The sequence below is a fragment of the Orcinus orca genome, chromosome 4, assembly GCF_937001465.1.
Source record: "Orcinus orca chromosome 4, mOrcOrc1.1, whole genome shotgun sequence".
NCBI classification, from domain to species: Eukaryota; Metazoa; Chordata; class Mammalia; order Artiodactyla; family Delphinidae; genus Orcinus; species Orcinus orca.
In genome coordinates, this window is record NC_064562.1 from 80560580 (window position 1) to 80575112 (window position 14533).

At 43.7% G+C, this 14533-nt stretch overlaps 1 protein-coding gene across 1 annotated transcript; it reads right to left on the minus strand.

The window, feature by feature from the left end:
• Nucleotides 1–4174: 4174 nt before the first annotated feature.
• LOC125964237 (spore coat protein SP85-like) lies at nucleotides 4175–4668 on the minus strand (the record flags this gene model as incomplete). The annotated part of the gene is given in 2 exon segments (XM_049709172.1): nucleotides 4175–4260; nucleotides 4263–4668. Coding segments are annotated over 2 exon segments (492 nt in total), but the record flags the coding sequence as incomplete, so codon positions are not given.
• Nucleotides 4669–14533: the final 9865 nt, after the last annotated feature.

Consider the following 14533-nt stretch of genomic DNA (forward strand, 5'->3'; position numbering starts at 1 on the left):
TTACCTTTTTATTTGTATGTTACATTTTCTATAGGGATGTTTTACTGAATGTTACTTTTTTTTTTTTTTATAGGGACCATGTATTTCTAAGCAAAATTTAACTAAGGAAATATTTGACATGAAAGTGCAAGGAACCCCAGAATCTAATATGTTCTAAGGAGAGGTCCTGCTAGAAAGAAATTTTTGAGCCAAATCAGGTAGAGTTCAGGTGAAGTTGGGGAAAACAAAGAAGGAAATAAGAGGACAGAGGGAGAAAATTTAAGAAAGGGCGTGATAACAGAAGACCCTAGCAGTCCAGAACAGGAGGCGAGGGTGGACGTGAAAGCAGGAAGACAGAGTTTCAAAGACAAACTCTTGAAAATAAGGGGTCTCTCAAGAGCAAAAATTCCTCCTAAATGTGATTTTTTTTTTTTTACATCTTTATTGGAGTATAATTGCTTTACAATGGTGTGTTAGTTTCTGCTCCATAACAAAGCGAATCAGCCATATATATACATATGTTCCCATATCTCTTCCCTCTTGCATCTCCCTCCCTCCCACTCTCCCTATCCCACCCCTCCAGGTGGTCACAAAGGCTGCTTCCCACTAACTATCTACCTTACGTTTGGTAGTGTATATATGTCCATGCCTCTCTCTTGCTTTGTCACAGCTTACCCTTCCCCCTCCCCATATCCTCAAGTCCATTCTCTAGTAGGTCTGTGTCTTTATTCCTGTCTTACCCCTAGGTTCTTCATGACCTTTTTTTCCCCTTAAATTCCATATATATGTGTTAGCATACGGTATTTGTCTTTCCCTTTCTGACTTACTTCACTCTGTATGACAGACTCTAGGTCTATCTACCTCATTACAAATAGCTCAATTTCGTTTCTTTTTATGGCTGAGTAATATTCTATTGTATATATGTGCCACATCTTCTTTATCCATTCATCCGATGTTGGACACTTAGGTTGTTTCCATCTCCGGGCTATTGTAAATAGAGCTGCAATGAACATTGTGGTACATGACTCTTTTTGAATTATGGTTTTCTCAGGGTATATGCCCAGTAGTGAGATTGCTGGGTCATAAGGTAGTTCTATTTGTAGTTTTTTATTTGAACCAGATGTCAGTGGATAGTTTGACAACCACAAGATATGTTTGGAATCCTAAGTTGAACACCGAACATGGAAAATGAATTAATCTAAATCCTCAAAGAGAATAGCCCATTCATCTCAATGTGTCCCTCAGTCAAAAGCAAGCTGATAGTAAATAAAGTTCGGTACTGGTGAAAGAATTTGTTAAAGCAAAACTGGAGAGAATAGTTGAAGTGAGGAGAGGCATACAGGGGGAAAATAGAAGATGAATGATGGGCAGGGAAGAGAGATTTGTTTTTTTGAAGTCTGAAAATGGCCATTATTTTACTCTTTAATTATCCCATAGGTATCTGGCATATGTATGCTTTGAGTAAAAATTTTCCAATTGAAAATACAGAAGCAACAAGAAAAGCGAACGCTGACAGCTTTATCCTTTGAAGTTTAAATCTAAGCCGTCAGCAAGCCACAATCATCGCCCTGACCAATGGCTGATTCCTTTTCCTAAGCCTTGTCCTTTTGACATGAGTGGCACAAACATGACTTTTAACCCAGTTAGAGCAGCTCTCTAGATGCCATTTTCTGTCCTTGCACAGAGGGAACATTTGCTGAAAGCTGACACTTCACCTCCCGGAAGGCAGAACAACGTTTGTGGTCCTTGGGCACCCTGGTCCCTCGAGACTCTCTCCCTTGTCACAGAGTTGTCAGGAACTGTCCTCTGCTGACGTTTGGGCTGCCAACCTTTCCAGATCAGCAAAGACCAGAGTAAATTGGCACTAAGGAGCTCTCCTTGGCTCTCCTAGCTACCTGAGAGAAAAAAAAGTGCCTGGTGCCCAATTAAAAGTCCCTCCATAGCGGACCTTTCTCTTGCCCTGCCCTCCTAGAAGCCCACCCTTTCGGTCAGTGCTGGAGGTTACCAACCCCCTCTCAATGTTCAATCCTGTCCTGAACACTCCCCACATGAATGGACAGGTGGAAATGGTACTTTTTTTAAGTTGGTAATTTGTAGAAAGAGCTTTGGGGGAAAACCAGATTATTTCTAACATTATTTTCTTTTTATAACCTAGTCTAACACGGCGTCACCTCGTTGCCACTTATCATTACAGAAATCAGATGTGATTACATTCTGTTTATGGTCTTCTGTGGACATGTGGACATCCCAGGCTGCAGGACTGGAAAGGGCATTGACCTTACATAGGCTGCTTAAACCTTTTTCATTTTCTCAACCATCTGATGATCCTGTCTCTCTTTAAACATCTTCATTAACGGCAAGCTTATTATATTCCAAAACGCTCTGGTTCTGGACAGCTGTGGTGTTGGAAAATCTCTCCTTTCCCGTGCCTCCAAATCTGGGTGCCCTTGTCTAGATTTCTTCCATCACCTCGGTGACTGCATCCTGACATTTACCTCTTTGCCTTGTAATTGTTCATTAGCTTCTGGGGTTCCACCCCTGCTTTCCCCGTGATGAGAAGACGAGCGCCATGTCCCTCTGCAACACTGCATCCTTAGCTTAGAGCACAGAACACTTCCTTACAAGGTAATTAGGAACTGTCCGTCAAATGACTAAATAAATAAATGGTGTGCATGGGTCAGCATCCTTGCGCTTACCAGATAAGACTGGAGGAGTGTATTAACGACAGCTGTTTAAATAATATGCAGCAAATGTGTGAGCAGCCGCTAAGTGCCTTCTGCCTCTGGTGTCTTCATTTTCCCGTCTATACAGGAGAGGATTAAACTTCACTGTTCCCCACCAGGGGCACTACTAATCCTCCCCAGGGGGTGTATGGAAATATGTGGGGGGCATTTTGGTTGTCACAAGTTTTTACACATGAATACTACTGGCCCCGGCCAGGGATTCAAAATGTCCTGTAATATCTGGGACAGTCTAGCATAATAAAGAACTGCTCACTTCCACTCAACTTCAATAGCACCACATTGAGAACCGCTGTGGATGCAACACAGAATGTGAATCAGGGACTCAGATTCTAATCCTGCCTCTGCCACCAAACTAGGTATATGACCTTGTGTGCACTGATTCACCTCACTGTGCGTCAGTTTCCTCATCTATCACGTGAGCGTGAAAAAAAACATGCCTGATGTTTTTACCTCCCTGGATAATATCAAATAATGATGGTGAACACCCTGCAAAAATGTCAGAGTACCATACACATACGAGGCCTCACTGCTGCTACACGAGGAGTCTAGCAATTGAGCCAGTATTTCTAGAAGTAGGAGGGATTCTCCGTAGAGTGCTGCCCAGGAGTGACATCTGTTAAGCCCCTGACTGTGTACCCTGACCTCATGACCATCTCAACAGCACTGCTGTGATGGGAAGGAGGGGAGGAAGAGGCAGAAGAGGGGCCACACTGACCAGAGAAAGTATGCACGCGGAAGGGGCATACTCCTCCTCTGGCTGAAGCTCCCTGCTTCTGGACTTCCGCTGGCTGACTCCTGGGCAATCATAGAAGCCTGAAATCAGATCACACTCCTCTCCTGGTCTGAACCCTCCCATTGCACCGAGGATACTGTTTGCCATGGCTCATAGGCAAAGAGACCTTCCTATCTGACCTTATCTCAGACTATCCCCTCCCTCCCCACACTGGCTTTGGCGTGGTTTTTTTCAACTTTGTTTTGTTTATGATTAGACCAAGCTAGTTCTTACCTTAGAACCTTTACTCATTTCCTCTGCCTAGTGCTCTCAACTCTGGATTTTTGCATGGCTTGTCTTCTCTTCTGTTACTCTGGTCTTGACTCAGTTTTTCCTCCTCTGGGGAAATTATCTGAAAGAGTCTCTTCCAGCTCCATGTCCTGATCAGAAGCATCACTGCCCATTTTCTTCTTAGCATTTGTCTTGCTACCTGAAGCTATTTATATTTATATATTTATTATTCACTCATTTATTTTCTGTCTCCCTTCAGCAGAATGTAATTTCCATAAGAGCAGAGACCTTATCTGCTTGTTCACCACTCTAACCACAATGCTTAGAGCAATGTCAGGCACAGAGTAAATACTTAACATATATTTGCTGAATAAAGGGATGGCTGTGTGGAAGGATGGATAGATGGATGGGTGGGTGGGTGGGTGGGTGGATGGATGGGTGGGTGGGTGGATGGATGGGTGGGTGTGTGGATGGATGGGTGGATGTGTGGATGGATGGGTGTGTGGGTGGAAGGGTGTGTGGATGGATGTGTGGATGGGTAGATGGGTGGATGTGTGGATGGATGGGCGGGTGGGTGGAAGGGTGTGTGGATGGATGGGTGGGTGGGTAGATGGGTGGATGTGTGGATGGATGGGCGGGTGGGTGGAAGGGTGTGTGGATGGATGTGTGGATGGGTAGATGGGTGGATGCGTGGATGGATGGGCGGGTGGGTGGAAGGGTGTGTGGATGGATGGGTGGGTGGGTAGATGGGTGGATGTGTGGATGGATGGGTGGGTGGGTGGAAGGGTGTGTGGATGGATGGGTGGATGTGTGGATGGGTGGATGTGTGGATGGATGGGTGGGTGGGTAGATGGGTGGGTGTGTGGGTGGATGGGTGGGTGGGTGGGAGTGTGGGTGGATGCGTGGGTGGGTGGAAGGGTGTGTGGATGGATGGATGGGTGGGTGGATGGGTGAGTGGATGGATGGGTGGGTGGGTGGGAGTGTGGGTGGGTAGATAGACACATGTGTTCTTCCAGATTTAGCTCAGGCATCACCTCCTCCAGAAAGTTGTTCCTAATTCCCCCAGGCCCATAATTCTCCATGTTCACACACCAGTCACAGAGTTGACTAGCTCACACAAAATTATCTGTTTATCCATCTGTCTCCCCACCAGGCTATGAGCCCCTCAAGGGCAGGGATCATGTCTCCTTCATGTTTGTATGTTCAGTGCCTTGGGCACTGCCTTGTCCATAATCATTGAACTGAATGGAACAGAACTAAACAATGGCCATGGGCAACACACATTCTCTTCTTGGCAATACGCAGTGAGGGAGTGGAACAGGTGGTCTGCTTACTTCGTAGTGAACAAACCCCGCAGCCCAAAAGTCTTTGGCAGGAAGTAGCATACGTGGCCGGCTGACTCCAAGTTGTCCCAGTGACAGGGGAAAGTGAGAATAAGATTTCAGATATTCCTGCTATCTGTTATAAACTTTCAGGATTTCCCTTTTTATTTTGCTTAATTGATACGTTCCTAGAGAAATACATATAAATTAAGATTTTGCCCTTTTAGGTGGAAAATTATTTAAAATTCAAATTCAGAATTAATGCTGAAAATTTTAATCTTTCAGATTAAAAGATTGAAAAAGATTTTCAATATTAATTTTGTGCCAGGTATATAGTAGGTATTGTGAAATCTGTTACCTCATAGCAGCCTAAGACATAAGTACTGAATATGCCCAGAGGATGAGACTGAGGTTCAGAGCAGTTAAGTAACTTGTGCCAGGTCTCATAGCTGATAAGTAGCTGGATCTGGCTTTGAATCCATAACTCCTACATGTAAGTGCTCTGTATCTCCCATAGCACCACTGGAACACAGTAGGAAATCACTCCTAATTTACTTGCTTTGTTGGTTAGAATTCTTGTATTTGGGCTTTCTTAAAGAAATTAAGGAATCCCCCAGAATTCCCCACCTCACTGCAGCTGTCCATCTCCACAACTCAGCTCCTTTAACTGCTAGCAGGGGGTTAGCACCATGAACTATACTGACTACATCTAACATATGAGTATTCCTACTTGAATGACAGATCGTTTGTGCAGCAGGTCCCTTTGTGATAAAAATGAGGTCCTTGGGAAGATCGAAAGCAATTTGGGTTTAAGTCATTGTTGGCTTTGTGAGCCAGGGGGAATCAGCAAATGGACGAACATGTGCCTTCCTTAAAAATTGTATCAAAAATGTCATCACTGGGCAAATATCAAACCTCCACATAATGGGATATTTTGGTCTCAAATCCCTAGAACAACGATCACATCGTCTGCAACTTCTGGCCGTACATTATTAATAGATTTTCAGAGAAAGGGTTTTAGTAAATGCAGGTTTTATGGATTTGACTTCACGCACAAATACTTTAGAGATGTCACGTTTCTTCACTGGATGGGTTTTGGCAAGTGAGAGGTGCGGTGGTAGCTGGGACTCAGGAGATTAGCTCTCTTATATTTTAGAATTCAGAATTTTTTTGAACGCTTGTGTAAATACAATAATGTGGACTTTAGATCTAAGTGTCATATTTTCTTTAAGCTGACTCTGCACCCTTCCTGTCATTTCTCCTCGGCAGCCCTGTTCAGAATTCCAGCGGCATTCAGGGTGGGAAGGCAGCATGGTGATGTAGTGAGATGAGTGCTGGGGTCACATAGCTTGTCACCTGGGCACACCTCATTATATCAAAAGTGTTGAAGTGTTGTGTCCAAATCTTGCCTCCACCCTTTATTAGCTGTGTGACCTAAGGCAAGTTGCTCAACCTCTCCGAGCCTCGGTTTTCTTAACAGTAAAATGGAGATAATAGTGCCTACTTCAAAATAATATTGCAAGGATAAATGAGATGATACATGTGAAAATGGCTGGAATGGTCTGAGACCTGGAGGGCACCCCTTACTTTGCCAGTTATGGGATAGAAAGTACTGGTACATGGACAATGCAACCTTGTATTTGTCAAACTTTTTGACAGATTAGGTTCATGGGTTCCTGTTGGACTCGTCCAAGGCCAGTCTTCGGAATGTATGTGTATGTGTCCACATCTGCAGGCTGTTTGGGAGAAAAAAAGATTAACTTGTGATACCTGGAGAAATGGTTAAGAGCATGAGTTCTGTAGACAGACTACATTGGTTTAACTCCTTGCTCTGCCTTGTACCTGCTGTGTAGCCTTGGGCAAGTTCCCTAACCTCTCTGTGCTACAGTTTCCTTATCTGTAGAAGGGGAGAAATAACTTAGGGTTGTTGTGAAGGGTCATTGAGTTAATTCGTATAGAGTACTTAGTAGCAGCTATTTTTATTTAACCTTATATTTGTGATTGAGCTGGAAAAAGAGCTCTCTTTGGCTCTTAATCACCCAAGTCAACAGCTATGTTCTCCATTTTTAGGATCAGCAAGACATGGCAGAGGAGAAAACTGGGGCGATGAAAGTGACAGATTCCAGGGAGGCTTGTGTTCAAGGAGGTCCCAGGGCAATGATATGTGATGGGCACAGGTAGTGGGATAGAAGCCAAGTGCCTGCAGAAGTACCACAAGAGTTGGGGAGGAAGCAATGGTATAGGGCAGCATCCAGGACCCGTGGGCTGGGGTCACTCTCTGCCTGCCGCTGATGACTCAGGATTTGAGACTTGGGGTTTGGGAATATGACAGGTTTCTAGGGTCACCCACATGGAGACATAGTTAGGCAGAGTGGAAGAAGCTTGTAGCTCCTCCTTGATGTCTGTAGAAGTGTTTAGGTCTCTTCCTAAAGCATTGTGTTCAGGGTACTGGCTAGTGGGGAAGGGAGAGGGCTCCAGGGGGTGCATTTCCCCAGGAGCTGGAGGAATGAAGCCACTGGGGCTCTTGGTGGTGACCTGTGTTAAAGGCCCCCAGGACAATTAGCAGGTGACAACCAGGGTTAAGACAAAGGAGAAGGGTGATTACATAAAGCTACCCCCACAAAGCTCAAATCTGTGTTTATAGATTTACTGCAACTTAGACCATTAAATGTGTGGAGTTCTGGGAACTGGGGGCTTATTGTCAAACTAAATTTATTAAAGATGATAACATGGAATGGAAACACGGAATGTGCCGTGTTTCATTGCCTGGACTCAGGCACCAGACTTCTGCTACTTCCTCACTGTGTAGTTTTGGGGAAAATTACTTCTCTTCTGACCCAGTTTCCTCATTGTTATGGGCTGAATTGTGTTCCCCCAAATTCATATGTTGAAGCTCAGGAACCAGACTTCTGCTACTTCCTCACTGTGTAGTGTTGGGGAAAATTACTTCTCTTCTGACCCAGTTTCCTCATTGTTATGGGCTGAATTGTGTTCCCCCAAATTCATATGTTGAAGCTCTAACCATTGTACCTCCAAATTTGACTATATTTGGAGGCAGGGCCTTTACATAGATGATTCAATTAAAATGAGGCCATTAGAATAAGCCCTAATCCAATCTGACTGGTGCCCTTATAATATCAGGAAATTAAGTCACAGACACCAGGGATGTGCAGGCACAGAGGGAAGACCATGTGAAAAGGCAGCAAGTGGGTAGCCACCTGTAAGCCAAACAGAGGCCTAAGAGGAAACTAACTCTTTCAACACCTTGATCTTGGACTTCTAGCCTCCAGAATTGTGAGAAAATTCATTTCTGTTGTTTAAGGTACCCAGTCTGTGTTGTTTTGTCATGGCAGTCCTAGGAAATTAATATACTTGTCTATAAAATGAAAGTTTAAAATAGTACCAACCTTGTGGGTTTGTTGTGAAGTTTAAATGAGATATTCCATGTAAGGCACTTGTTATCTTGCCAGGGACATCGTTAACACTCAATAAACGTTAGCATCACAGAAGGTGCATCTGCAAGTTCTGTTATATTGTGGGGGTTGGATGGGATGGGGAGAGTTTCTCCAAAAATGCATAGGTGATGACTTAAGTGACACCTATCATGTACTAGGTGGTTATTATGTTCCAAAAATGCATAGGTGATGACTTGAGTGACACCTATCATGTACTAAGTGGTTATTATGTTTAGGGTCCTGTTTAGGATGAAATTTGACTGCAAGCAACAGAAAAATAATACAATACTTAGATGAAATGTATTTCTCTCTCCCCTGCCAACTTCTGGAGGCAAAAATCCAAGGCAGTTATGGTGCTCTGTTATGTTAGGGACTTGAGCTCTTTCTATTTTGTTTAATTGTCATGTGTGGATTTCATTCACTAAGTCTCCTCATTGTTTAAGATGGCTTCAGGAGCTCCCACCATTGCATCCCAATTTTATACAAGACGAAGGATGAAAGGATAAAGTACAAACCTGTGACTTCCCTGGTGGCACAGTGGTTAAGTTTCCACCTGCCAATGCAGGGGACATGGGTTTGAGCCTTGGTCCGGCAAGATCCCACGTGCCACAGAGCAACTAAGCCTTTGCACCACAACTACTGAGCCTGCGTGCCACAACTACTGAAGCCCGTGCACCAGAACCTGTGCTCTGCAACAAAAGAAGCCACTGCAATGAGAAGCCCACGCACCGCAATGAAGAGTAACCCCTGCTCACCACAACTAGAGAAAGCCCGCGCGCAGCAACAGACCCAACACAGCCAAAAATAAATTTAAAAAGAAGTGCAAACCCTCAAGTTAAAGGCACTTCAAGGAAATTACCCACACCTCTTCCACTTGCGTTTCTTTGGCCAGGACTTAGTCCCATGGCCACACTTAGCTGCCATGGAGACTGGGAAATATAATCTTTATTCATTCCAGACTGCCAAGAAGCCAGCTGAAAATCTAAGATTCTATTATGGAGGATAAAAAGAAGAGATATTCAGTAACAACAATTGATCTCTGTCAAAATGGAATGTGTGTGTACTTATGAAACAGCCATCATTATTATGTTACCTTTTTCGGATGAGGAAACTGAGGCTTGGTTTCTTCTTCAAGGGCCATAACGGCTAGGAAGTGGCCGGGGTTTGATCTGATCCCCAATATTTTTCTGCTACAATCTGTCCTCTTAACAAATAAGAGCAACTGCTTCTCACACAATCAAGGGTCCTCAAGGTGATGACAACAAGCTCCCAAAGCCCCACTGCCATCAGGTGGGAGATTATCAAGTTAGACGGCCATCACTTGTCAGACATGAAGAAGAACTTTCCACGTCTTACCACAATGATGCGTGGAAATGGGTCTTGAAGAAAAGTCTCACATCATCTTGCCCTTCCTGGGAGATGCTCAGAGATGGGCAAGAGAAAACTGCCTGGGATCTGGGGGGCCCTCTCCCCTGAAAGTTAGACTGCTAGTGAATCTGTGATTAGAAAGAAAGGGGCATATATACATGAAGAAAATAATAATAATAATGATTGCTGGATCTGGTTAGCGTAAAGGTTTCCAGGGAAAAATAAGTCTGACAGAAAAGCTGAAGGGGTAAATGTTAAATTGGAATAGGAAAAAAAAAGCTTTCACCAAAATGCCAGGGGAAAAAGAAATGCTGGGAAGTGAAGCCATTAACAAATGAGTGCTGGGTAAAGTTGGCGACAGTTCTTCCAGGGGAGAGCTCCTGGGCTACTTTTCTTGAAATGCTCATTTCTCTTGCTTTTTCTTCAGTTCATTTATAGGTGTCCATTACAGAACATCTACTCTCTTACAGGCAAATAGACAACTGGAAAACATGAAAGAAATCTCACTCTGATGAATTAGGACAAAGCTGCAGCTCCAGGCAGCCCAGGAGACTCTACGGGGTGTTGGGAGTGAGAGTCTCAGAAAAAGAAAATTCTTGCCAACTCCAAAGCCATCAATGAGGGCAAAAAACCAACAGTGACGCATTGGACTAAGGGAGGATGCGTGGGGTGCAGGGTGACTGAATCCAGACACTGTCAAGGTACATGGACAAGAAAGAACAACCAGAATCTTGCCAGAAAGCTAAGATCTTTGTTGGACTTTTGTTTTAAGGTTTATTTTATTTTATTTTATTGAGGTATAGTTGATTTACAATGTTGTGTTAATTTCTGCTGTACAGCAAAGTTACACATATATGTATTCTTTTCATATCCTTTTCCATTATGGTTTATCACAGGATATTGAATAAAGTTCCCAGTGCTATACAGTAGGACTTTTTGTTTATCCATTCTACATATAATAGTTTGCATCTACTAATCCCAGCCTCCCAATCCTTCCCTGCCCCATCCCCCTTTCCCCTTGGCAACCACAAGTCTGTTCTCTATGTTTGTTGAGTCTGTTTCTGTTTCATAGATACGTTCATTTGCATTGTATTTTAGATTCCACATATAAGTGATATCATATGGTATTTGTTTTCTCTAAGGGGTTCTTCAAAAAGGCCCTGACTAGCATATTCTTTCATTGGCTCAGAGGAGAGAAAACAATGCTAGGACTCATGGAACAATGTCCCTCACATGCCAGGGATCCTTCAAACGGTGGCTGGGTGGCCCCGATGTGGTCTGAGGGATAGAGAGCAGCCAGTACCCCACACGGATCTGTCTCTGGCCCTGCCCTAGTGTCTGATACCTTCTTGTGCTAACCCCCCTTTGGGGTAAAGTGTTGTTCATTCAAAGCGCCTGTTGAAAGGCAACGATTCCCCAGGAGGCTAAGCCATTAGCCCTGCAGGGCATTTAGCAGGCCACTGTTTCTAAGATTAGAGGGCTACAAAGGCCTGAAGTTGGGTGAGTTGACCTGATTGGAGCATTAGTGAGGAGTAGGGAAAAAGGAGGGGCAAGGGAAGGGTCCTTACAGGGAGAAGCATTGGGCCCTTGAGATGGGAGGGACTGGAAGAGGGTGAGATCAGTTATAAATGGGAATATGTGGGGTTCCTGAAGGTTTCCTATTTCTCCCCACAAGTTCTACCAGGTTAGACCTGTTCCCATCTAAGGGCTCTTATTCTTCCTCAAGCCCGCTTATGAAGTCACCTTGGGGGAGTTCCTGGAGAGGAGATGCCTCGCTTTCTTTTAATTATTAAAAGAATAAAATAACAGCACAATCATTAAGCATTAGTTCTTAATTTGGGAGGGAAGTGACCGATCATTCAACTCCTCTGGGAATCTAATGAAAGTTATGCTTTCACTTCTCAAAAAATGCATTTTATGTACAGCCACACAAAATATTACATATTTTCACTTGATTTATGGACACTGTGGGAGCCCATCTCTGGATCCCATAAGAAGTATAGTCCCCTGGTTAAAATGCTCTGATTTATTTTTTAATAACTCTAACAGAGGTTTCATTTTTGCACATTTCTTCTAAGTCTTCGATATGCATGCATAATTGTTAGCATGCAATCATAATCTACATACAATTTATGTGTTCTACTTTATAAAATCTAACATTATCTTGTAAACAATTTTCTGTGTTGCTGTATAGCTTTCATAATTATAAATTGAGTGAATGCATAATATTATATTGAATTGTACAGCATACTTTTCTTAACTGTTCCTCAATGATTAGGTGTTTAAATGGCTTCTAATTTTGTAGTAGAGATAATGCTGCTTTGAATATCTTTATACATTTATCTTGCTTCTGTTGAATGTTTCCTTAAGACCAAATCAAAGATTAAAAGCATTTATACAGCTCTTGAAATATGATGTCACATTGGTTTCCAAAGGGGTTATAATTTTTGCTACTGCAAACAACATAGAAGTGTCCCAGTTTCACTATACCTTTTCCTATAATGGATATTGTTGGGAAATTTTTTATTCTAATTTAATGTTTGTCATACCATCAAGGGGACAGCCTGATGTTAGGTTACCGAGGGGTGAAGTGGAGAATGAGAAGAATGGGTTGAGAGAGTGGGAAAAATCTGAGTCTATAATGGGAATGGGTAAAACTTCTCTATTTTTAAAAAGAGCTGGATCCAGGCAGGAGACGTGCCTTAAGGAGAACATCTACTCACTTAGGAAACAGTGTATCCCCGTCGCCTGCTTGTTCAATGCCTTCTCAAGCCTTCATTGTAAATTCCACCAGTCAGAATGGAAACTGGGAGCTGAGGTTCGGGCAGGACCAGCAGAATTACCCTGGATCGCTTTATAAGGCTACTATGATATAGTCCTGTTAATGGTCTATCCTCGTGGGTATGCTGTTCTCAAAAAATTGCCTTGTGCTGGATAGCAATACTGTCCAATAGAAACATGCAAGCCACGGGTGGACTTTTCAATTTTCTAGTAGCCACATTAAAAAAAGGAACAGGTGAAATTAACTTGACTAATATATTTTCTTTAACCCATCATATCCAAAATACGATCATTTCAACATGTAGTCGATGCAATGATTAAGTGGATATTTTACATTCCTTTTTTTCATACTAAATCTTCGAAATCTGATGTATATCTTTTTTTTTTTTTTTTTTTTTTTTTCTGTACGCTGGCCTCTCACTGCTCTGGCCTCTCCCGTTGCGGAGCATAGGCTCCAGACGCGCAGGCTCAGAGGCCATGGCTCACGGGCCCAGCCGCTCCGCGGCACGTGGGATGTTCCCGGACCGGGGCACGAACCCGTGTCCCCTGCATCGGCAGGCAGACTCTCAACCACCGTGCCACCAGGGAAGCCCTGATGCATACCTTATACTTACAGCACATCCCAGTTCCAACCAGCCACGTGTCCAGTCCTCACCACTGCACTTGATGCTGGCCTGAGTGCGGCTCTGAGGGTCAGCCCATCATGGGCATGTGAGTTGCACCTTTTAATGTTCTGAGCTACTGGGAAATCAGAACCATGCTCTTTATTAGGAAGGAACACCTCATTAACAGTATAAAATATCCTGGATCAGAAAGCTCACAGTGGTTGTAGGGGAGACCCCAGGGAACACTGGCCACGGGCTGTGATACTGCAAAATATATAGACTCAGGTCCCACTTCAGACACTGAAACAGGATCTTTGGGGGGAGTCTGGAAGTCTGTCCTTCTAAAGCAGATTTTTAACTGCAGATTTTAACACGATAATACATGGTGCCTGTTATTAATAGGAGGAAATAGAGTCCCAGAGAGAGTGAGTGACTCACACGTATTCTCACAGTTGAGGGTCAGCCAGCCCTTGAACCTCAGTGCAAATCACCAGGCTCCTTTCCACGCCAACAGCCCACCCCTGCCCCGCCCACTCTTCTGCCACCACAGATCCTGCCAACAAAATACCTGCTGGCGTGTGACAGGCATCAGTGGTTTTCAGAACAGTCAAAATAACTTTCTGGGAAGGTAAAATATGTTTACCCAATTCACCCAAATAAGAGGAGGAAGAATGAATTTCTTCCTCTGATCTGGCTTTGTCTCCGGTTGAAATTGCTCTCTTGTCAAACAGTAATAAACAGATCACGTCATGAGATTAGTGGGCCAACAATGACACTCATGGCCTGTCTCAAACAAAATCTGTAGCCCTAGCCCCTCTTCTTGTTTTCACTGTAGAAATACGCAGTTGTATACTTAGAGCATAAGGTTTGAAATAAATGCCTCAGGGAAGTTTCAGTAACGACCTAGCCAAATTGCCTCTTTGGCTAGGGCCATGTGGGAAAATGCTCTTCAGACCCAAGTGTGATAATGAAACAAGAATGGCCACAACAGCAGGTCTGTAAACATCTTGAGGACAATGGGGGACAAACAGCTGGGCTGAGACCAAATCAGTTCAGGCGAGTGTACTCATGTTTTTGATCCAAGTGCAAGACGAACGGATACAGGGGAGGCGGCAGCTGCAACACAGCTGGACTCGGGATACATGTGATGGCGTGACTCGCAAATCATGCTTGAAAAATTCATCCTACTGAGCTTGGACATGAACATGGCCACATGGGCCCCCAATCAGCTTACACACTGCAGCCAAGAGGGAGACAGAAATGCAACCAGGCTGAT